This window comes from Megalopta genalis, chromosome 9 (genome assembly GCF_051020955.1).
Source record: "Megalopta genalis isolate 19385.01 chromosome 9, iyMegGena1_principal, whole genome shotgun sequence".
Taxonomy (NCBI): domain Eukaryota; kingdom Metazoa; phylum Arthropoda; class Insecta; order Hymenoptera; family Halictidae; genus Megalopta; species Megalopta genalis.
Window position 1 is genome coordinate 17,403,875 of NC_135021.1, and position 25,451 is coordinate 17,429,325.

A 25,451-nucleotide genomic window follows, 5' to 3' on the forward strand; every position below is an offset into this window, starting at 1 on the left:
AGTACGCGCGCGCGTTTCAAAATTTCTGTCATCTAATTTAATAAAGATCTTCTAACTTAATACGCCGAGTGCCACGCGAACAACTTCAATAAATTCATGAAATTAAGGTATTTGATTGGGTAGAATTAAAAATGGAAAGTTGTATGATATCGATCGTTTCTTTACTTTATCTTTTCACGTGACGTCCTTACGTTTTACAGATCCTAATCAAATTAGGAAAACATAATCGATTAGCGTAAAAATTCATTTTCGAATCCGATAATAGGCAAACAATTCCGTTACAATAATTCCGTTAGATATAGGTGACACGGCAGTCAAAGCGTTAACGCGTCAGTCCCACGTATCATTTAACACTTCGACTGTCGTTAATTTCCATGTTAATCCATTATATCTTCCCAAAATTACCAGGATCCGCAACACGCGAGAGTTGAAGAAATAATCGACGTTATAAATCGAATTCAATTTTAATTTGACTTTCAGTTGAAATTAGATTCTTCAATTTTACGAAATTTCAGCGATTCTTGGCGCGGCAGCCAAATCATTGAGACCTCAACATTTCAAGTTAATATCTGCAATATTTTACAAAAACAAGCAACTTGCACTGCTCTACCGTCTATATTATAAAACATGACCAATCGACCTGATCTTCGAGAATCAAAGAACGACGCACCCTATCTTCTCAACGAAGAGCGCAAATGTCGCGAAGGTGTGAATGACGGCGACCTTCGTCGCGTGGCCACTGCTCGGAAATTACCAGGCACGTGTAAACTTACGGCAGGTGCGCGATCCTCTGAATAAAACAGAGGCCGCGGCGGGCGGTGCTCGAACTTCTGACTGCATTCCCCGTTTTACGATACTCGGCTGGGAATCCAGTTTGTCGATCAGGCAAATTCCTTGAGGAAGTATGTATATCGGAACTCCGTCGATCGGCGGCGGCGGGCGAGCGAGCGTTACACTGTTAGCGAAAACTCGGATGAAAAACGAGGAGGAAAGCCCGTGTTCCGAAGTCGATACGAGAGGCGCAACACCTGTCGAGCGACGCCGCGCGGTGGGAATCGAATATGGGATTTCATTGGGCCGGGAACCCGGATCGACGCTATTGTAACCGGCGATACGTCACCGGCAATTAACGGCCGCGGAAAATACTCGCGCCGCTCGTAAATAACGCTCACTGTCGACCGTTCTTTCTCTCTCTCTCCGATCGTGGCCGCTCGAAATGGACGCGCGTGCACAAGTTATTAGCTCGTATTTTTTGTCCCCTTTTCCTTTTACTCCACGGCGAATCTGACGTCGCGCGGACCTTCCGCTCTCTCGTTCCGGCCGAATTACCGGCTTACGCTGTAATTAATAATTGGTTTATTTAGGCATGGCTCCGGAGCCGGGCGCGGGAGGCCAACCGGTTCCTCGGCCGGGCCGTTGAATTAAGCAGGAATTCATTTTGAAATATTTCTCCCAGCGGGTCGAGGTTCGCGCGCGCCTCACCGTTGTCGGCCGGAATAAAGGGCCTCCTAATGAAACGCGCAGAAATATTTCGCTTTTCAAAGGCGCGAGGATGCCTTTCGCGCGCGGACCGAGCATCCTTTTGTGTCGTAATTTCAATTAGAGACAACGCACGGAGGAATTAAACGTGTCGCGATGCACCGAGCTCGATGCTCGGAACGAGGTCGCGGGAATTTCAATTGCCAGCTGCTGCCGGGGAAAAAAGTGCGAGACGGGAGCACGATCTTGTCCGCGGATCCTGCTGGTAAACTAACTATCGCTTCTCGCGCGTTCATTTAGTAGCTATTCTCGTATCGCTTGCCTCTTTCAAATTGTACGCTGGCTCGCTGAATCTTTCGAGTTCACGTCTACAAACGGAATCGTGGCCGACGTCGAGTCACTCGACGATGTTCCGAATGTCTTTCGGGAGAAAGATAAAACTGATGTTGATGTAAAATTGATTGTGACCACGAGTTTTGATTTTGCACCAGCGAAACCGTTTGCACTCGATTGGCGACTCTGGAGCACCGCTAAAATTGTTACATCACGTTCCGAGATAATTTTTATAGCAACGAAGTTTAGGTTTAAAAAATTGTTAATAGTTGCACGAGTTTTACGAGTCGCTGCAAGATTCGATTCTACATGCACTTTGTCGTATAAAATGAAAATACTATAAATCAGAAAAATTATTTTAGATCTACAGTTAAAACGGCTTCGAGTGCAAAGGGTTAATCGTAGGATCCAAACGACTGCGAAGTGGATAAGTCCGTACATGGTCAGACATCGTCGGTTAAGAGCGCGTTTTCTTATCTGATAACCTATAATACTATGACCCACGAAGAAATTTTTAGACATGGACACGCATAATGAAATAACTACAACAGCAAGATCAACGACGAAAAATTTATTGTAATAAATGTTCAAAATTATTTCCATCGACTTCAAGACATTTATTAATTCGATTATGAAAACTCTGACAGAGCTCCATACTCCATACCAAAACGTTATGCCAAAAAGCGTGATGTCTATCGAAAGGAACATAACATAAACATGCTGGCATTTGGTATCAATAAACGTGTTTTCCATGTCTAAAAATTTCTTTATTTTTCGTACCCAAGGTCACACGAAGGTCATGGTATTATAGGTTATTAGATTCGTCTTGATCTTAGCTATCACGATATAATGACAGAAATATGTAATCCCATTTGAAAAAACATCGATGACCTTGAAATCTCAAAAAATATGACCTTTACAAAAAAACGATTTCCACCACAACATGTGTTCCTTCGAACCGAACAATTTGTTCCTCAAGCATTTCCGCGTATCGTTAACGATAATGGAGATATCGCTTTGTAACAGAGTTACTGAGACACCCTGTATATACAGTATTATATACAATACTGTATAATTACTGTATAATTATATTATACAATACTGTATACACACGATATCAGACTTTTCCGTCCAGGAAAATAGCCTCGCGCAGAATTCAGCCGAACCCAAAAGGTTAAGGGTCGACTTTTTAAAGTCCGGCAACAGAAAGCATATTTCAAGACCTCGTGGACGCCGTGTGACGAACGACGTGCAAAGGGCGAAGAATACATGGACCGAAAAGCCGAGAAAGAAACACGGTTTCGGTCGATAATTCCGCTGGCCAACAACAAAATAATTCCACGCCCCGTGCTCCCGGTCGGTGTCGCTCTCGCCGGCAGTGATTTAATTTCACCTCCATTGAAATCGGATCAAAGCTCGTTTGCTAATTAAACGCTTCTCTGGCCACCGGACCGTCATCGTGCCAAGATATATTTGACTCGCGGCGACGTGGGCCGCGCTATTCGCAGCCGCATTGTCGAAAAACGGGCGCCAAACCGCGCGCGTTGCCCGCGTAATCGCGCTTACCATACGGTCCTCCCGTTCACATCCGGTTCGCCGGTGTTCGATCGTTTCCTTATTTTGCCGTGGCAAACAACGCGCGAATGAAATTCACACTTAGCCGAACACCATTAACGCCATGCGCGGCAAACAATCGCGGTAACTCATTTTTCATTCCTCGCGAAAATGATAAAAGCGCGTCCGTCGATAATGGACGGTTAATCCACGTCCGTCAGATTATTTCGCGGAATGCCGAATAATATTGCCAGCCGGGAAATTCTTTGCGGCGAGAGCAAAATGAAAATCTCATTAATTTCGAGCAACGGAAACGTTGCTCTCTATTTCGCAAATTTCCACGTATAAGCGCATAATTATCAGCAATCGCGGGAACGAATTGCGAACGTTAAACACGAATTTATTTAACCAGAACTTTGTGCTCCCCGCCATCGCTGTATATGTATATACCGACACAGTCTTTGGGGCACTAACGCGTTGCCGGAGCGAAAGTTATTGTACGATTACAAAAGATTTCGGGGAATTATTCGCGAAGTGATTCGAGTCGTTAACAGGCCATTGTTTGATAATCTCCATCCACCTGGAATATCGACGATAGGGTAATATTACGGGAACGGTAACCGAGCCGCCACGTAACCGTCTGCAATAAGGTTTCGTCGGCCGAACAGCGGCGCGCAGCTGCGCCGCCCGCGACACTCTATCACGACACGCGAAATCCTTAATTATTATGCAGCAAAGCGAATCAGAAATCCGGATAATGCCGGCAGTCGAACTGCCGCGTATACAGGCTCGTACGTAAGGGTTTCCGTGGAACGGTCCGGAAGGGGCTGGAGGAGAGTCCCTAAAACCGCAGTGACCTCCAATTATCCTGTGGGTACCACGTGGCCCACGTGGTGCTCCAGGTCCCGGCGGACCGTCCACAAACACCCCTATGTCGGTCTTCCCGGTGCCTATAACCTCCCTCGAATTAATTCATTATTAAAATAACCCCATCGGCGAGGCCTTGTTATCGCCCTCTATTAGAGCGGGATCGCGCGAAATCGAATTAAACGCCGGCTACGAAATTATTTTTAGCCGCGTGGCTCCTCCGCCACGAGGCAATTTTCATTCCGGGATCTGATTACGCCTAAACCTGTCTTTCATTGTACGCTTTTCTCGAGCGCTATCGGTTGCAACGGCCGTCTACTCAATTCCAGTTGCCCTAAAGTTATTAACTCTTTGCACTCGAAGCTGTTTTAACTGTAAATATAAAATCATTTTTCTCACTTACTGTATTTCTATTTTATACGATAAGATGCACTTCATGCATATGAAATTGACTCGCGCAACGGTTACAGTCTTAACAATTATTCAAATTTAAATCTTGTTAATATGGAAATTATCTTAAAATCGGAACACGAACGATCGCATCACGATAAAACACACGATCTTGTATTTATACGTAAAATCGTTAGACCGTCAATTTGTTAAAGTTTCCAATATATTGCTATTTGTTAGATTATTATAAGGTGCTCAGTCATCTCAAATAGCTCCCCAAAATTTAACCTGGAAATCTGCAGATCTTCACGCAAAATAAAAATGTTCATCGATTATGCAGAACAGAATTTAAATGAAAATTTATTTGTTCCTTTAATGATGTTAACGTATCGAAAGTAATTCACCAATACAGTATGGCCTCTCTTATCTGAACGTTTATTTTTGTAATATCCTTATACCACAACATTCTATTATCTAAAAATTTCATTCAAGTTCTCTACTAGGTAATAATGTATCTAATAATATAATAAAATGCTTAAATAATAGAACATTGGATATCAGAGTCATGTAAAAATAAATGTTCGGTTAAGGGATTCTCTACTGTACTTGAAAATTCTAAAAATTTCATTCACACAATTTTTCTACTGGATAATAATGCATCTACATAATATAATGCTTAGATAATAGAACGTTGGATACCCGAACGATGTAAAAATAAATGTTCGGTTAAGGAATTCTCTACTGTACTTGAAAATTCTAAAGATTTTATTCAATTTCTCTACTAAGTAATAATGTGTATCTAAATAATAAAATGCTTAGATAATAGAACGTTGGATGCCCGAACGATGTAAAAATAAATGTTCGGTTAAGGGATTCTCTATTGTACTTGAAAATTCTTCCTGCGTCTTCGCCGCTCTGTATTTTCTTTATCCATGTTTGCCATAACCGCATAAAATTCGCGGTCTACTGACCAGCGAAATAGATTGGACGTTATTTTACAGTGAGTTCATTCGAAACTAACGACAACGATACCTTGGAGCACGTTCGGGAGTAGCTGCTCGAAGTAGCCAGACCGTACCTTCATCAATTTTAGAGCCGAGGATGATCCTGTCGTTGCAAATAACATGCGCAATTGGCCAAGCCTGCCGGAACACAGAGCGGAGGAGGAAAATCAAAAGTCCTCATTAAGTATTCTGAGGTCAGAGGGTTGCGACGAGGGTGTCCAGCATCCCTTTCGTCTTGTTCCCAAAGACCGAACTACCCGCCTAAGACCGGACAATTCAATGAACCCTGGCAAACGCGTGGGTTTAAACCGCTGACCACGGCGCGTCCTGGTCAGCAGCTTCCTCGATCGAATTGCGCATGTCCTCGCGCCTATTTCCAGGACACGGGATAACGACGATCGATCGATCCTCGGGCGCTACCGCGACGCGATAAGCCTCGAGTGGTTTCTTTCACTTTCTACGAAAGTGATTCCGCGAGACTAATTGTTCGTGGATTCTTTCGCGAAAGCGCAATTTATTGGAGTAATTCGAAGACGAATTGCACACCTGTTTATGTCATTTCGATAGTAATCATTGGAACGTGCACTCTTCGATATGATTTATTTTATACATCGTTGCGAATCGCTCCGTTTCTCTCGCGTCGCGGCATTTTATTTACAATTTACAAACTATAACACAACTCGATACAATTATACAGGGTTCCCCGGAAAGAATCATTCGATTTCAGAAATTTATATTTTAAAAAATTACACACAGAATATTATAATTCAAACACGAATATAACGGGAAAATGTGTGAGTTTTACTTTTTATTATTTTTTTCTATACGAAAAAATTTGTCCAAGTCCATAGACGGCGTTAAACTGTGCACTTTTTCGGTATAACGAGCATGTATTCAGATTTAGGATACTGCCAGCCATGGAGATGCATAATATTCAAAATTAGTACATGGTATCGTAAAGTGGACATTTCAAACTTGAATTTAAAAACAAGTCATAGTTTTGTATGATAGCTTTCAACGGAATTGCAGCTGTTCAAAGATCGACGATTTTTCGGCTAAAAATTAGCGACGCTCCCATTTTGCTGTCAAGTATAAAGTTGCTCTTCTCACAGATTTTCAGAGTCTCTCCGCTCGATCCTCATTCGAATATATCAATTACAAGTCATTCTTTAGTGGATCAACATATGTTTCGAACCTTGTCCTCCAACATCTAGCGTATCAGCTCGATAGCATCGCGGCGCGCGCCCGAATCACGCGACGCTAACGAGGAAAAACAGCGTTCAGGAAGCCGGAAACAGGACGCCGAATGAATGAGACGCGCTGATAAACGAATAATCGAGGGGAATAAGTGGTATTACGTATTGAGCGGCCCATAAAACTTTCTTTTTCCCGGGGAGACGACCCTCTGGCAACCCGCCACATCAATTCTCTCGAATTAGCGAAATGATTTCCCGGAAAACTTTCCGCGCCTCGCGTCCACGGTCACTTTCTCTCCCCTATAAATCTATCTCCCCATCCTGACAGCCTTCGATTGGCCGACGGGTTCGCGGAGCCGCGCGGCGTCCCCCCGTTTCGGCCCCGACACGATCCCGCCGCTAAAATTCGATCGGGCTTCGAATCGTCGTCGAAATAATCCGACGGAGAACCGAATTATCGCGTCTGATTGGAACGAACTCGACCAGAAGCTCATCGCGCGTTGTTAACAAACTTCGTTAACGAGCTATGAGGGAAAAGGGACCGGAGAGTCGTTTTTCTAAAACAACTGGAAACCGTGACCAACCGCGCGATGAACTATGACGCTCGGAATTTAACGCTTTCTGCTCCGACGGCGATCGTGAAGCACCATTTAATGTTGTAATTAGAAAGGACTTTTCTGTGGATACGTTTGTGTTCGCGCGAGCTTCGCGAACGTAATAGGGTCCGCGCGTTAGCCAGTTAGCTGTTTTTAAGGAGTTCGTTCATTTTCGGCAATTCGATTAGGTAAATGGCTGTCGCATTAGGAGCGACAGACTGACCAATCAGTCTACACGAAGAATCTTCGAAAATATGTTTGCCCGATTGTATAATAGTGAGAATGTGCCGTCATCCGAAAGTTAAATTGCAATTTTAGTGAAAACTAAAGTGTCGATAATTTCTCCCGGAAATGGCAAATCTCGGGTTGCTGTGAATTTCCCTTGACTTCGAATCGTGGCATGTGACCCCCGAATTGCCTTCGAAACGTGGCAAAGAATTAGAAATAAAAAAGTCAAGTCATAGTTTGTATTCTACAGTTACTATGTATTCATATTAATGTATACCTGCATGCTGGCAATTGCCTTTTTTTACCGACTGCCCCGAGTTTCTATAAAATCGAGTCGCGAGACCCGAAGAATCGCGACTTAGTATTCTCAGATCTGCCGGTTTCAATTCTGACCTTCGAACATTTCTGGGAGAAATTACTGTAAATTTTAAGACTTTTCAAATATTTGGAGGCCGAGACGAAATAAAGCAAAAATAAAAAAGATATGAATATAAAAAAATATTATAAACGATTATTACGAAGGAACTGTACATAGCGCCTGGGTTAGGCAGTATACTAATCGCTTACTTTTTGCGACACATTTTAGGTACACGCTGGTCAAAGAGCTGTTGTTGCAACTGTTTAGTTGCAACAATTAATTGTTCAAGCAGCAACAGAACGGTAGCTTAAAGCATTAACATTACTCTCTCGGATCTAAAGCTATTGTTATTTGCGGCTCGATCTCTATATCTTTGATGCGCCTGCTACGTTGAAAACAATAGTTGACGATTTAGATGGCAGCACGGTGCACAATGCGCTTAATATTAATTTTTCCTGCTCGCGAACACATTTTACACGGCAGAAAATGTTATTAGCACGATTCAACGATATAATGTTTGAAACACACGCGTAAAACGAAGAGAAGCGTGCGCTGTGAAAGAGATTCCAGCTCGGACGAAATTCCTCGGGTTCTAGTGTTAAAATGGCTTCGCGTGCAAAAGGTTAATTTGCTGATGAACTTCTATATTCCGGATACACTTTTCATCAGCTAAATGCGTTCCTCCCGTGAATTCCTCGTATCGTGAAACTTTGTGCGCAAAATAATATTTTGCAACCTTTTCTTCTCCCCGCGTTGCAGTTCTAGCTCGCCGATTGCAGCAAAAACGTAAGGCGAGATAAAACTTCCAAGAAACAAAAGTTACACAAGCAAATTCATTTCCGTAAATAATTTCATGAAATCTGCGACCGGTTGAAATTAACGTTCCTTTGGTCTTTGTCATTGAAAATGTTTTGCATTTTATTAATCCTTAAATGTTGTAAATACATAAAAATTTCAGGAATGAAATTGAAGAAGCTTATTGTCAAAACGTCAGATAATTAATCGGTATGATTCAATTTGTTATGTAACACGAATCGATTTGTGACTATAAGAATCGACATTATTTAACATTATGTAGAACCATGCAAATATACATTATAAAAATAACTGTGACTTTTCGATGTACGAACTATTAACGTTGATTTTAGGACAAGCTACTTGTCGTTCGACTACTTTCCTATAGTGTTTTCTAGTATCGCCCACAGTACATTAAGTAGATAAGTCCGGAACTAGTCAGACGCGCCGGTCAGACGTTACGTCAATTCATAAGAACGATCTATACTGAGAAGAAATTACGTCAGCAAAATGTAGCAAAAGGATTCTTTTTTTATTTTCATCATTCTATATTCATGAATCAAAGAAATATTTTTTTTCCATGCTCGTTATAAATCTCGTTAGTAGATAATATAGGCTCGAATAATCGTATCTCCTTTTCCCAAATTGTCCATTTTAGTGGACAATCCGAGCGTCAGTAAGGGAGACATTACTGTATACAGTGTAATTAGAATAACTTGAACACACTTCTCAAAGAGATCGCAAAAAAGTGAAATCATATATTTTAGGAAAGTTTTGTATTCGAACAAAATATGAAGAAAATCAAACATGTGCAGCGTAATTACAATAACTTGCACACTTTTCAAAGAGATCGCAAAACAGCTAACCGGTTAAGCGTTAAAATCGATGTATCTCGCTCCATATCAAGCGAACGTGTCCTCCCGCTAAGTATCGTATCAGAGCGCACCGTATGATGAAGACATCGATGTAAGGGAATATCTCAAACTGTTCCCTTGGGGTTGCAGTTCCCCGTACTCAGCGGAAACAAACCCGAAAAAATATTACCGTTATTTGTCTTCGGCGTGGCGCGAGTTCCGCCTCAATCGCGTCCGTGTTCCACTCGGTTCGGCTTTAAAACTTCATTTCCCAGCATTCGTTTCCGACTCCGTTGTTCCTGGCCGAGATCGAGTAGCGGGAATACGTCTGCGAGAGGAGCCCGCGTCGCCCGTCTCTTTATCTTAGACCCGATCGGGCCCGTAAGAGAGTTCCCGGTTGTTTCCCGGATGGGAACCACGACCACCGGCGATCACGGTTCATTTCGTCCTGGCTCTCACGATCCTGGCCCGAGACTCCGACCATTTTCTTTCTCTTTTTCTCTTTCTCCTTCTGTCTCTCTCTCTCTCTCTCTCTCTCTCTCTCTCTCTCTCTCTGTCTCTCTCTGTCTCCCGCTGTCTGCCGACTCGTTCGCTGTCCTCCTCGACCGGCCAGCCATACCCTCCCGGAAAAAAAGAGAAAATAACCGGTACACGGTCGTACGAGCCCATAAAAATCACGCTCTCCTTTCCCTTTCCTTTCGTCCCCTCCTGCAATGGATTATTGACTTTGCGTTTGTCGGAGACGGAGTCGCTGCAGGGATCTTCCTATCAGTCGACGGACCACCCTCTCGCAGTCTCTCGTGGTTTTTCTTTCGCAGATTGAGGCCACGCGGGTCGCGCATTCGATAGAGATTCGCCGAAAATCGGGATATTTGCCACTCGAATCGACTTGGACGTCTTCATCCGATCGAAGAATCGGATTACCTACGGCAGCCATCTAGTAATAGCTTGGCCGGTAACGAGCTTGCCGCGCGACCTTTCTTTTGTCCTCGACGAATTCGTTTGTGCTTTGTAGTCTCCCGATTAATACTCGAACCGCGCGGACCTCTTTGACAAAAATGTAATTGAATGTACCGTTGTGTCGTTTATCGTTTTATTTGTCAGCTTATTTCAACGTATTTTTAAGGCACTCTTTTCAGACACGTTGATTTTTCTGTAAATTTAATGAAACGATGGGATTGAAAAATGCGATGGAGATTTGAGGCGCGATGAAAATTGAAATTGTCAGAAATAACGATGTCGAATAACTGATGTTTGTAATCTTAATTGGAAATAATATTTTGAAATTCTTTGAGTCTTTTCGCTGTTTCAAGATATCCAACGGAAGAGCAACTTCTTATTTCAATAACGTCTTTATGTATTAAAGGGATAAACGCAACATTTGCATGTACTAACGAAATAAATTTTCATTTCCCCGTATTCAAGCCTGCACCGCATGCTCTCTATCGCGTCGAAAAATATGAAGAACATTGGCTTTGTGGTTCACGTCGGAAAGCTACAATGAAAATGCAGAAAAAAAGACTGGCCGACAATGGGCTGAATGTAGCTTCCATTGCTTTTGCAGCCATTGTCCGCAGCAGAATTTAAAAAATGAAGTTGGTTATTGTACGGTGGATGTACAAGTAATTTTAAAAGCTTGCTGAAAGTGTACCCGTCAAAATATTCTTTGATGTAATCTCTTCTTTCATCAACGTTCTAAACGAACGAATACTCTTCTAAACACGAGTCCCAGCAAAATTGTATCACACGTTAAAATCAACTCCCAAAATTCCCACAAAATCAAAGCCACTTGATCGATGATTAATTTAACCCTCTCGTAATCCAAAAACCCTATTAACCATTTGCTCTCGAAACCATTTCAACTTTGAATTCAAAATAGTTTTTCTGACTTCCACCATTTCCATTCTGCACGACTTAAATGCATTTTAATTAAATATATGAAATTGAATATCACTCATACAACAATTACGCTTTTAACAGTTGGTAAAATATAAACAGATTTGATAATGTTAAAATTATTTTGAGACGCTATATAATTTTAAGCGGCGAGTCGGAGTCACTGGTCGAGTGCAAACATTCGACTACAATAAACTATAGTCATAGTTTACGATTCAGAGACTTCTCTTTTTTAAAAAAAAAAAAAAAGATTGCCATATAACGTTTTTCTGTGACATACTGATATACTGGATATTGTCCATGTATCTTTTTTTAGACAAATTCGAACATGGAGAATCGTTTTCGAAAAAGTCGTATGGTATACAGGTATAATAACAAGATATATAGGATGTCCAAAAATTATCGTATTTCCGAGAAACGACGGGTTCCTGAGGTCATTTGAAATAACTTTTTCCTTAGCGAAAATGCACTCCGCGGCTTTATTTACGAGTTATTAAAGAAAAACACTGACCAATGAGCGGCGAACTCGGCTGGCGCGAGACCAGTCGAGCCAATGAGCGGAACCGGGCTTCGTCCGCTTCGCGCCAGCCAAGCTCGCCTCTCATTGGTCATTGTTTTTCATTAATAACTCGTTAACGATGCCTCGGAGACATTTTTTCCAAAGGAAAAAGTTGCTTCGAATGACCTCAGGAATCTCCAATTTCCCGGAAGTACCATAATTTTGGGACACCCAGTACAAGGCTTACGAATGGAGGATGAAATTCAATTCCGTCAAGAATTTCTAACGATTTGCAAATCGCCACAAGTGAATCCGAGAGCATCGAAACAGATGCGACTGAATCGAGAGACAGAAAGCAATTGAAAGGAATCAGTAAAACATTAATTACAAATTTTATATTCCGCAATGTATAATCAATGCTTGGACATTTAGAGTATCTCGATCTCTGCCCAAAATGCATCGATTCGACCGCACCGTGCGACACGTTAAAAAAGCGTAAGGCAACGTTGAAAGACGACGCGATTGGAAGGACCGGAGAGCAAAGTCATCGAACGAGGAGGAAATGGAGCGCGCGTTCGAAGTAGAAACGGTTTGCGTAGCCGGGACAGAAGTTTGCGCTTAAATGATGAAACCAGAGTCGCGTCGGATCGGCTGATGCATGAAACGGCGAGCGGCGCAGTAACAGCAACTGGAAGCCAAATTGGAAGCCGGCAGAGCGCGGCCCGAAAACTAGCAGCGGCGACGGACAAGCGTGCAGACGGTCGGGCACACCGGCTAGAAACTCTAAAATCTCTTGCGTTCGGTAAAACGTGCACACTCGGGAGCGCGGGGTGCGGAAACGGGTGTAACGTCCGCCAGAACATCGGCCGTTCGCGACTAAACGAGCAGAAAGCCAAAGGAAAGCCGCGTTTGGCTAGTATTCGAGGCGCTACCGTTACGGGGTTTAATTACTCTCTTCATAGAGACACTAAACATTCGACTGTCTGTGAGGTGGCCAGCGAGCGGCCTCGGCTTGCCGCTGAATGCGCGCGTTTCCGCATACGACGCGACGCGACGCTCCGTCTGTCACAGAGACGATAATTACGCTCGCAAAGCTGCCGTCTATTGGCGCTTTTATAACCGCAGTGTTGCCAGCCTAATTCCGTGGTTGATCGAATTTTGCTCCAATGCCTTTCGCTCGACGGATTAAGTACGATTCGCTGGCGAAGAAAGAATCGCATTGGCGATCAATCGAACGAGTCGACGGGATTCCGAACCGTAAATATGTACAGCACGGAACGCGTAAATTAAATTCATTTTTGTAAGATGCATTCGGTCCTATCTCGGAGTACCTATCGGTTAAATTACGGGCTCGGAGATAAATAAAAGATCGCCGGGCCCGAGGTAAGCAGTTTTTAAATACGCCAGAACCATCGAACTCGGTGATCGCCGAATCGATATCGAAATGCCACAAGGTTCGAGTAATTCATTTAGTAAACCGAAAATTGGAAAGTCAATTTTAATCAGATTCGACGCACTCGATACATATTTATATATTTATTTAGCATGAACGGACCAAGTGCCGTTTTAATTTCTCTATAAGAATTCAACGTAAGAAGTAATAACAACAGCAACGATAATCAAATGAAAATAAAGATAAGAATGAAAATGAAAACGAAAACAGCATGACTACAATATACAAAAGAAACACGAACTGAACGTCCCAGGATCAATGAAGAATCATCGATCATCGAGAATCATCAATGAAGAAATCAATGTCGTTGGTATAAGCATACCGACGCAAAAGATAATTAAAAGCCGGATACACGCAAATATTTGAAGCGTCACAGCGTTAGAATGTGCCTTCCGAGTCAGAGTTTACGAGGCGTCTTTATCGTGAAACGGTGCAGAAAGATTACGCAACGAGCCTCGACACTGCTCTAATATGCCAGCAATTTTCTTGAATTTTCCGCGGCGCGGTATTAACGACAAAGAGGTTTCCCAGCTGGTTTCGCCTCGCTCCTCATCGGTGGAAATTTCGTGTTCCGAGCGGAATCCTCCGGCGGAGAAAACGAAAGGAACGGAGAAAGGAAAGACAAACGAAAGCTCGGCACTCGGTTGCTTATAAAGCCGTCTGCAAAACAATGTGGCCCGTCTTTTAAAGGGGACAGAGCTGAACTACCGTTCCGGCAGCACGGCGAGCCGCTTCCTCCCTCCCGCATCATCGCCCCGTTTTAATTAGCTTTACCGACCGGTAAACAATAAGCCCTTATTTCTGATGAATTAGTTCCCAACAATCTCGCCGACTGGTCGGCACGACCACGGACGGTTTTCATTCCGCGCCGGTTTTCGCGTCTCGCATCGTAACGAGAGTTTTCCGTAATACTATCCTCCGTTCGCGACTCGCTGGAATTTCTGCGACTACGGACCGCTTTTGTTAAGCTCTTTATGCCGTGGAAGCGGGCATCGAGTAACATCGACGTCCGTAGATATCGTTTTCGCGCAGAACCCGCAGAGTCGCGTATATTCAAGTTGACACGTTTTCGACGGATTGCGGGGAATCGTTTTTGGAAGAATGTTTGCCACGGAATGTTTTTCTCTAACACGTGGAATGCCGCGTTCATTTTACATGATTTACCCGTCTGGGCAACACGAATTGAGGAGTACAGTAATGTCTCCCTAACCGACGCTTAGATTCTGCACAAAAGTGGACAATTTGGGAAGAGAAGATACGATTATTCGAGCCTTGTATCTCGTTTCTTATAGTTGTTGACAATTCGTAACTATTAAAAGGAACCGCGAGGCTCGAATAATCGTATCCCCTCTTCCCAAATTGTCCATTTTCGTGGACTATCTGAGCGTCAATTAGAGAGACATTACTGTATTTGTAGAAAACGATGTAAGTGGCGAAAGATGTAATTGTCAAAACACCGCTGTCATCAAACTATTAACAAAAGTTGATTCATTTTAATCTTCACGCGTGACTAAGACCGCAATAGCTTAAAAACATAATAAAGTGTTTTATTTCTTGCAATACTCCAAGCAACACTAAATGCGTGTGCAAAAGATCAATAAGAAATAGTTTCGTGAAACCCTTAAAAAAGATCATAAAATTGAGCGAACAGAAATCAACATACTGTTAAGAAAATCGTCGCTGAGAAAATCAGGTTAAAGAACAGCAAAAGAACGAAAATAGGGTTGGTCGGAAGTCCCGTGGAAATCAACGGGGTTAAGGGTGTCCCAATAAACACAGGCATCATTAATCTTGTCCGTTCGAGGACGCTTTCAAGCGGCTCGTTCTCGCCGGAAGCAGGCGATAGCTTTCGGGTAACCGCGGTTCCAGACGTACTCGCGTGGCTGACGATCGATCTCCGGTAAACCGGGTTCGACGGGCGACCAGCGCGAATCCGAGAATCCGTTGCGAACGGAATATTCAAGCGTAGGATCGCGGCCAGAAGGATACGTCGCGCGGGTGGCAAATCCGAGCGGGAACGGGAAGAGGAAGAGGAAGACCGAGGAGAAGGAGCAGCCGCAGCTTATAGCGGCGCGAGACGCTCATCTGCATTTCAAATCATCCCAGCAAGATTTCCGCGCGCCGCCTAGGCGCAACACACCCGCACGGAACACAAGCCGGGACGGAATGCGATACGATGGATCCGAGATCGCCACTTTACCTTGCGGCGAGGCGGCATCGAACGCGCCAGGATTTACGATAAGCGCCGGACAAACCGGCTGACCGGAAGTCGCTCGAGCTCCTGACTTGGCCGCGCCACTATCTCGAGCAAGACAAGAGGAAAACTGCAGTTCAAAATCCGTAGCCTGGTTTTTGGTGCGTTCAGGCTATGTCGCTGGAGCCGCGGCTCGTGAGCAAACTGCGGTTTTTATGCGTTTACGACAGAAATGAATAAGCTCAAATGCAAAACTTTAAGAACGTTGCTATAATTTAACGATGTTATTGCACTACTTTCAACGTATTGCAATCGTTGAAAAGAGAAAGACATTTTTATCTTTTTTTGCAATTACCTTAGATAATTTTGATTTTACGTAATAATCCGCGGCCTACTTAAGAGATAAGGTGAATGTTCCAGTGATTGGACGATTAACGAAAGAATTTCCATTATATGTTATTTATCAGACTAATAAGTAGACCGTGGATCTTTGTGCAATTGCAAAAAATGACGCTAAATAGAACTTAATAATAATAAATAAAGAATCAACAATCTCAAATCGGCGGACACCGATTAAACGGATTCTCGAACGAATATTCGTCGGCGCTCGCGCGACACCGAATTGCGATAAAAGAAACGAGCGGCAGCTTTCCACCGCGAATGAGAAATGAACGCTTTGTCTCTAAATTGAAGATTCTGGAAACTGAAATAGATATTACGGATATTGTGTCCGGGACACGCGGGTCGCATTGTGTCGGCCGTCCGGCTGGATTACGTTTACCTGTCCGCCGATTAAACCGCGTGGAAATTCTATCAAGAGACAGACAAATGACCGCGGTCTCTCCGCGCCGGCGAGTACATGACGTTAATTAGCGGACCCGGCGGAAGAAGAGCTTGCGATACGGTAAACGGATAGCGAGGGATAATGAACTTACCTTGCCGACTCCGGTCAGCTCTTTCACGCCTATCCTCCGCAGCAGAGCAGGCGGGGCTGGCGGCGGCGACTTGAGAAGCAGAGCCGCGTATCCATTCGGGAAGATTGGCAAGTCGTCGGAGATGATGTTCTCGTCGCCGGAGCGACGCCGACGGTGGGGGCTCGACGAGAGGTTCAACTTCTGCGCTGCTCTGTAATCGACAAATATTTTCACTGTAGAATCGGCCGCTTCTCTTGTGCCATCGGATTGTTGTTGCGTCATCGAATATCGAAATTGCATCCCGAATCTCGCGGGCACCGTAAATCCCCTTTGGCTCGGGTCGATAATTTGGGGAGCTGGTTAAAAATGGTTCTGCACTTGGTACGAAATGATACTATTAGGTCTACCGGAAAGTTCTGTCCGTTTTTGAATTGAAATATAAGGCAATTTTCATACATTCAATAATATTTATCGTAGAATATACTTTCCATCGTTACTTATGACTTCTTGCCAGCGTGTTGGCAACTTGTAAAAGCCATTCTTAAAAAATGATTTATTTTTAGAGGCGAAGAACTCAACCAGTGCATGGTCGACGTCAGCTTCGGTTTTGAATCTTTTTTCCTGTAAAAAGTTTTGCAAAGAGAGAAACAAGTGATAATCGGAGGATGCTAAGACAGAATTTGCCAGCCTAGCTCTGCGATTTTCCGACGAGTCGCCGAAGTAGCATGTGGTCCGGCATTATCATCGGTAGCCATGTTTTCACGATCGCGTCTCGCTTAATAATGACACGAGACATCTTTGTTTCAGTTCATTTAGGAGAGTACATGCGTGTAAATGCACAAAGGGTTAACTCAACAATATTAGCTACAGATGCACTGCGCGATCTCTACGAAGTCTCCACATTTGCGTTATAATGAAGAATATCATTCGTCAGTTGGATCAACGAATAATGTCAACCAGCAATCACTTTTCTGCAAGAGATCGTCTCCGTCGTTTGCAACGCGAACCAGTGCTCGCGACATATAAAACGCGAAATCTAAAGTCCGCGGTGGCTATCTCGATCTCGAGATGAAGAACAGGAAGGTGCACCACCTTCGTGCAACCGCGGAGGTAGCAGAAAAGATTTACGAGGCGCATGGTAATGCCGGGCGTGAGTGAAATAATGCTGCGAAACTGATTTGAAAAGTTTCGCGAGAGATATATATCTCGTTCCAAAGTGTACGTTGCGGGCTCGTAATTTAACCAAATGAACCTTCGAAAAGATCCATAAAAATCTGCGCGCTGGGAAAGCTTGCGGAAACGCCGTCATTCGATAGGGACCCAACGGCTGTAGTAGGTCCCCGTATCCCCGCGCCAATAATCCGCATTCCAAACGCCTTTTCAATCATCGCGCAGGTGTCTCCTCGTCTCAGCGTGCTATTAAAAAATTGTCCGTCGACCGGCCGTCCAGCGAGCGGGAAGCCCGCAGATAACCGCAGCGCGCGATCCGAAAAATCTAATTAAGCGAGCGAGCGAGCGAGCGGCCAGCGGGGAACCACAGTTCCGGGGGCCGCCGAAATTCTTCAATATCCGGCAGGATCCGTGTGGCAGGGGTTAAGAGACACCGGCGCGCATGCAACCTCGCGTGTATAATAAACTTTTTATAGCATGGAATCCAATATCAGTCGGGAGAGACCGGGCGAAACGGGGCAAGGCGAGCTGAGGCGAGCTGAGGCGAGGCGAGGCGAGACGAGGAGGCGCAAGAACGGGGAACCGTTTAAATCTCGGGAGAACGAAGAGCATAGACAACCGCTCTATCGCCTGCTCGTACGTTCGTACGTTCGTTCGTTCGTCTCGAACGCTTCCTGCGATGCCTATCTCGCAGATACGGAACCAACCGGTAGGAAAGGGTCGCAGGATTCCGGAAGGTATGTGTCTCGAGGGTGACTGGGTGACATACTCCGCGGGGCAGGCCGGTAATCAGCGAAGGTAATGTGCCGGAACCCCGTACGCGACAGGGTACCGCGTTTAAATGGGTGCCCGCGGAGGGTGCGGCCGGAGCGAGGGGCAACGCGGCCGGGGGATAGGGGTAGAGAGAGGGTGAAGAGGTGTAACAGTGGGACCATCGAGGCTCACTTTTGGCGGGGACAGAGGACGTTCCAGGGGCTCGGTCGCCCTAACTTCTCCAGCCCTCGGGCCTCGTTAACCCACGCTCTGTGAAATTGGAAATACCAACGAGAGAGCGAGCCGGCCGAGTCGCGCGAGAGAGCCGAAATCTCTCTCTCTCTCTCTCTTGCTCTCTCGCTCTCTCTTTCTCTCATTCTCTCGTTCTCTCACGGCTCGGAACGAGAGAGGATCCGCGCGAGCCAGCCCTCTCGTTTTGCGGCGTGCGCGTGCAAGCTTTTGCGACCACCGTGGCGGGGCGTCATAAAAAATAGAAAGGGCCGAGGACAGGGGGACACGGTCCGGTTATCAACGTTCCCCGGCGCCTGCTTCGCGCGACGCCCACACACGACTTCCGGCCGCATTACGCCCGAATAATCCGCGCCGTTCCCTGCGAGCAACCATGCAGCCCGGGCTAATAGTCTCGCGACGACCGCTGTGTTGCAGATATACCTGGCTGCCAGAACCGGAGCCGCGTATCCCCCTTTTCTTTTTAACGAGCATCTCGGTGCGATTATGATGGCGGACGAAGCATTCGTTGCGCTGCGGCGCTTCGATTGCTTCGGATCCGACACGGAATTGTCGAGCATCCTAGAACAACGATTTGTACATTTTCCGATCGGTGGTGTGTCCGTTCGGAAGAAAACACTACCATGACGTTGTTTATTAACTACTGTCTGCAAGTGAATCGCTTTCTTCAACATTTTTAATTTTGATTTGCATGTTCGATGGACAATTTTCTCTTTCATATTCTATACGAAAGATTCTTCTATTCTCTGCATAACTTTCAGCAAATTTGTAAGAATTTTTAATAATAAACAGGCGTTGTTGAATCGAAAATATCTCTGCAGTTTCGTCCACCGCAATGTTTGCACTTGATAAACGTCAAATGATGACCGTCTGGTGCAAAAAATTTAAATAACGCGAAATTTAAAAGTAGTGCTAAAAACTGGATACCCTTTATGCTATCTAATGTTTAAGGTGATACCCAAAGTTTAAAATTTATCATACGAAATGTTTCCTTTTAAGATTTTACAAAAGTTCTATATTATGTGGTCTAAGATCAATAATAACACACTAGGTTTACGGAACCCGTCAAAATGACGGATCTCTAATTTTTTAATTTACTATTTATTCAGTATATTTAGAGCTATTTATTCAATATACAGGGTAGGACGGGTAGTAGCATCGGAACAGAAAAATGTTATTCCTTTTTTTCGACTTATTTTCGCACGTAGAATCACCCCCTGCCCGATGGTACTACCCGTCCGGCAACACCCTCTATGTGTTGCTTGCGGTAAATATAAAAATAACACTCGTTAAAAATCAGAACAAATGTTACTTTTATAAGCTAACACGAAATAGCTGCTTTCAGGGCTCCGAAAATCTAGTATTAATGAATAAATAATATTACTCCTCTATTGTTCACATTAGGTTCTATCAAGCTTAAATGCTGGACTAAATTGCATTAGATTTCATCGAATAGTACTATAACGCAAACTTTCAAATCGATTTCTTTGAAATGGAATTTTACGGCACAAGTCCTTTTCCCATCGAATGCCTCAATCACCGACACGAATTTCTCGAAAGTCTTCCATCAACGATACACGGGGATCGCGGAGTGGTGCCGAAAATCGGTCTTCCCGCAAATAGCAAATCACCCGACCCCTTTCCCCCCGGACTCAGCGTGGACCGCAGGATCGTCACGCCAGCCGGTCCTCCTGTTCGTCGAGTCGACAGCCGATCCTGACTTTTATGCCCGCTATAATTATTTGAACACCCCGTTTCAGCGGCGCGTTCCGATTTTATGAGCCGGAATGTCAACGCACGAATCGTTAAGCGGATCCGCGAACGGTCCGCGAGCACGCTTCGTCGTTTTCACCGGGCGACGCCGATTTTTCGTTCGACTCGACGCTCGTTTCGAATCCGTTTCCCTCGTTCCGCGGATCCGCTTTCCGAAATCTTGTCGGCGATACGATGAGACGAGAACCGTCCGGGTGGAATAATTGGCGGCAGTTCTTGGATGACCAATCGATCGGTCCCGGAGGGAGCCAGGCGAATGCGAGAAACTTATTTTGCTCGGTCAAATATTTAAACGGGGAAAGTAAGTTCCAGTTGGAGGGAAACTTCGGATACTTTGAGATAGCCAGACGCCAGAGTCAACAGCGCGATCGAGGAAATGTAGTTGGCGGAAAGTACGTTCGTGCGACACTTTTCTACTCCGGTTGGCGAGTCTACTTAATCAATTCTCTTAATATTTATCCCGCCACGCGGCGGAGAAACGCGCGCGAAAGAGAGAGAGAGAGGAACGAGCAACTAGAAAAGTTCCTGTAACGGAGATACGGCCTGGATACATTACATCTTTGCTAACTCGGTACGTTCTCCTCGACGAAGTAATTTCGCCGAAGAGCGCCGCGGCAGATCGATCCTTCTACGTGAAAGTAATACTTGTAATGGAGAATAACCTTGTAAGGTCTGGGGTAGAAGAGTACCAACTGAGTGCTGAAGGCGGAAATAATTCTACAGGATATTCCGCAATTGTAACACAAAACTATATTTCTTGAAAACAGCTAGAACGCTTTCGAATAGATAAAATTTTAGGATTTCAGTAACGGACTAAAGTTCTTTTTTCACATTTTCGAACGCAATAACTTCTTTCAAATTGAATTAAATGACTTGAGTTTTGTATTAATGTTAGAGGAACCGGTTTGCTGTATCGAGTTTTTATCAAGTTAAAAGGTCTTTTTATATTTCTCTGTCATTCCAAGTAACAGCAGAATTTAAAGTATTTCAGTAATGGTACAGTCATTGTTCTTCTAACATTTAAAGAAAAGAGAATTAACTATAGGAGGATTAACAATATCTTTGATTTTTCTGTCATTCCAAGTAACAGTAGAATTTAAAAAAGTATTTCAGTAATGGTACAGTCATTGTTCCTCTAACATTGAAAGAAATAATAATAACAATCTCCTTGATCAATTTTGACTTTTCAATATCAGCGTCCTTAATTAAGCTGCCTCGAAGTTGTAGGCTTTTCTGTGGTTACAATGTGGCAATCAACGCGTTAACCCGTGCTCTCGCGTAGTGAAATAGCACATCGAATTAGAAATGATAATGTTGTGTAGTATCGTATCGATTCGATTAAGCTTTCAGGCTGTATTTCAGCGGAAGAAGAGTAATAGCCTGCGAATGGCGGCCTGCGAAAGACATCTCTCTCCGAGGAAAAAATAAGTCGTTTCTTTCATCCGGCAGAATGCTTCGGGAATCCGAAAACGAAGCGACGGATTCGAGAGACACAGGTGCGCGTCGCGCAAACGCAATCTACGCATCAATCACTAGGAGCAGATGCGTACTGGTTCCCGCGCGTTCTCAATCTTCGGCGAAAGGTCATTTTCCTGGACCCCTATAATCGATAATCAGCCGCGATATCGTAAATAAAAAGAAACGGTTTTCCCGGCGAGAATACTTCGCGCGATCGGCACAATGCATTTCATTCATTCACATTTAATTCATATTAATATTCATATAATTATATGTTAATATTAATAGTTATATATATATATATATATATATATATATATATATATATATATATATTATTAGTTAATATCTATATTAATATAGATATATAATATATAATATAATAATATTAATATAGATATACATATATTATATATTATTAGTTAATATTCATATATAATTTTCATGTCTTTCATATAATACGATGAGACAGTTGTTATGTAGCTCTTAAAAAAGTGTACAAGCAAGACAATCACAAAGTGGCGTTGAAAGACGTAAGTCCGAACACCGAAGACTACCGACGTGCAAGGTGCACACTTCGCGGCGCGGTGCACCGTTCAGTGGCGTCACTCCAGCGGAGCGGGCTGCCGTAAGGAAAGGATTAACGTGTTAATAATCTTGTTCGTTTCGATTCAACACGAACATTCGACTTCAACACGATGCAAGGTGTACGACACAACATTCGTTCCTGACTAAAGGTGACGTATATAGCGCGTCAGTCCAGCGCAAGAATTAAAAAGAGAAAACTTATTAACTCGCATTTCAAACCAGACGCAATCCGTACTAACGAATGAATTATCGATACGTGTCGACAAAATCGTGGCAACTAATTTATCGATCAGATAACGAAACGAATACCTTGGCAGCGGAAAACAATTATGTTTCGTGCGAAGGACGGACAGGTGAAAGGTGAAAGGTCGGGTCATTACAAAAAAAAAAAAAAAGGAAAAAGAGAGAGAGGAGAATCGTTGATAGTACAAAATTGTTAGTGCCTCCAGACGATCGGACGAGCTGTCAGCCGTTAATCCGCGGATGCCAGCATCGACACCGCAATTAATAGCCGGCGTGTCGATCGTTTTCCGTCGCGCGTCCAATCGCCCCGTCAGACGTATCGTTCTCGATCGACAAAGCGGGGAAGTATTCCGAAACAATAGTTGTCATCGCGTCGGGCGCGTTGCTTAACGGAGCCGGGAGGCGTGGGCGGCCGTCGATTCGATGCGAATGAGTTACAAGGCATCGAAACGACGCGCAGCCGTTGTAAAAATGTTCCCGTGTAATCGGATTTCGAGCGGCATCGATCACGAGCCCGTTGACCGTGTCTCGACGTTGACGGACTTCGTCAGGGCCGTTGTCGTCGCTGCGATCATAAATCTCCCGTTTGCCATCCCACCGTCTCTGCGTCCCCTTTTATTTTTTATTTAACGGCCGAAGGTATCGAGCACGAGGGGGGGCCGAAGGGGGGCGACGGTGGCACGTTCTCGCGCGCTCGTAATTCGCACGGAAATTACACGCTTAATTCGCGATGTTATTTACGAGCCGAGCGGACACTCGCGCCCTCGGCCTTGCCCTCGCCCTCTAACCCTCTGGCCCCTACCCCGATCCGTCGCCGACACCCTCGCCCCCACCATCGCTTGGCAACTCGCCACGTATCTCGGCTTAATCAAGGAAATTATGGCGCGGAGCGCTTTAAACGTCGGGGGCCGTTAGTAAGGTCGCATATCTCTTGCTACGACGCCTCTGATACCGGCCCGGCAGGAATTAAAAACTTCGGGAAAGATGCGAACACGCGAGCCTCCACGGACGCGGTGAACAAGACAAGTATAGTTACGTTTGCTGCACGAGTATGTCGGCGAACTTACGAGTTTTTCGTAATTGGACGTTTCGGAATTCTAAACATACCGCGCGCTGCATCGAAATATAATAAATTCTCCCTAGAATGCCAAATTTCCGGTTGCTGTGATTTTCCCTGGGGTAGTCCTACGCCTATGTGATTTATTGCTACGTCGAAGCTGATGTTCGACGTAGAAAAGTTAATTTGGATTTACAATTAAAATGGCTTCGAGTGCAAAGGGTTAACGATTAATTTAGAAGTATTTTAAGAGTTAAAAACATAAATATAATATACATAATAAAATAATCAGTTTCATAACATTCTCTGTTTATCTTGTTCACTTGCTTCGCATGGTTTATCGTATGCATACGTATAATCATAAATAAAGTACTTATTCCAGACAACTGTGTATTTCACGTTTAATTCTCGTTTGTGTTTATTGTTTACAATTTACCGAAACTTTTCTTTACGATATCGTATCTAATACAAAAAGTGTACGAATATCAGCCGGAATAGTCCGAGATTTTTATTACCTTCGACCTGGCTTCGAGATTTTATATTTGGCAACCCTATCTATAGAGAAAAGTATGAGAATATGTCGAATCCTCGCGAGAAACATTTATCAGGTTTTATTAACATACTTTCTGTTATGAGTGTACTTCGTGCAGGCTCTTCTATCTGGTTTCTTTTGACGAACTTTTTTGCAGAACATCGGACCAAATCAGACGTCGCAACGGTCAACGAGCAGCTTTCTCGGCCGGCCGATGGGAACTGATTAAAATAATTGAGAACTGCTTTGATTTCATAAATTAAGAACGCCGCCGACGTCGCTGCTCCTTATCGTCCGACGCGCTTGCAACGGGAGCGTCGCGCGAAAAAGATTCTGGTGGCTTATGGAAAGCACGTGCGGCACCAGCAACTCCGAAAACGCGTTCAGATTCAATGACCGGATCAATTAAATTTAATTAACTCCCCGAGTTATGGTACACGCGTCGTGTTTGCAATGCCGGTGTCGAGAATTTTGCGCCGTTGTTGTTGGCGCGTTGTTGTTGGTTGCTTTTATGGCGCGACAAATACGATAATAATAATCATTGTTGTTACAGAAGCGATCACTCCGACTGAATGCACACGAGTGCCGTTGTTTTGAATTATGCAGTTCTGAATCAGTATGCTGATAGCTAATGAGGAATGGACCGTTGGCTTTGACAAATTGCGGCGATAGGTCAAAGTTAATCTATTCTGTGATCGGCGAGCATGCAATGAATCTATTCGCGCCATTTTGTGTTTGATTTCGATGTCCGAATCTGGACGAAGCTACTAGAAGATGACTCGACTCTTTCACATTTTAAAAAAGCAAAAGGTATGGTAAGAAACGTTGCCTGGCTTTTCATTGTTTCGTAATTCCATTTTAACCGCACGAGTGAATTTCATTGCACTTCGCTAGATTATGCATGCATTCGTAATGGATCTAATTAAAGTCTAACATGTAGTAGAACCACGATTATCCAGTTTTCCAATATCAGAATTATCTGTTACGCAACTACTTTCTACGCGTAATCAGCTCCATC

The 25,451-nt window shown here is 44.1% G+C and overlaps 1 protein-coding gene across 1 annotated transcript in view; it reads right to left on the reverse strand.

The window, feature by feature from the left end:
• The window catches only part of LOC117224800 (uncharacterized), a 610,978-nt gene that overhangs the window by 206,712 nt on the left and 378,815 nt on the right, over window positions 1-25,451 (reverse strand). The window contains exon 7 of the mRNA XM_076524388.1: window positions 16,632-16,821. Coding sequence (XP_076380503.1) covers window positions 16,632-16,821 — 190 coding nt within the window. The remainder of the gene's footprint in view (window positions 1-16,631; window positions 16,822-25,451) is intronic.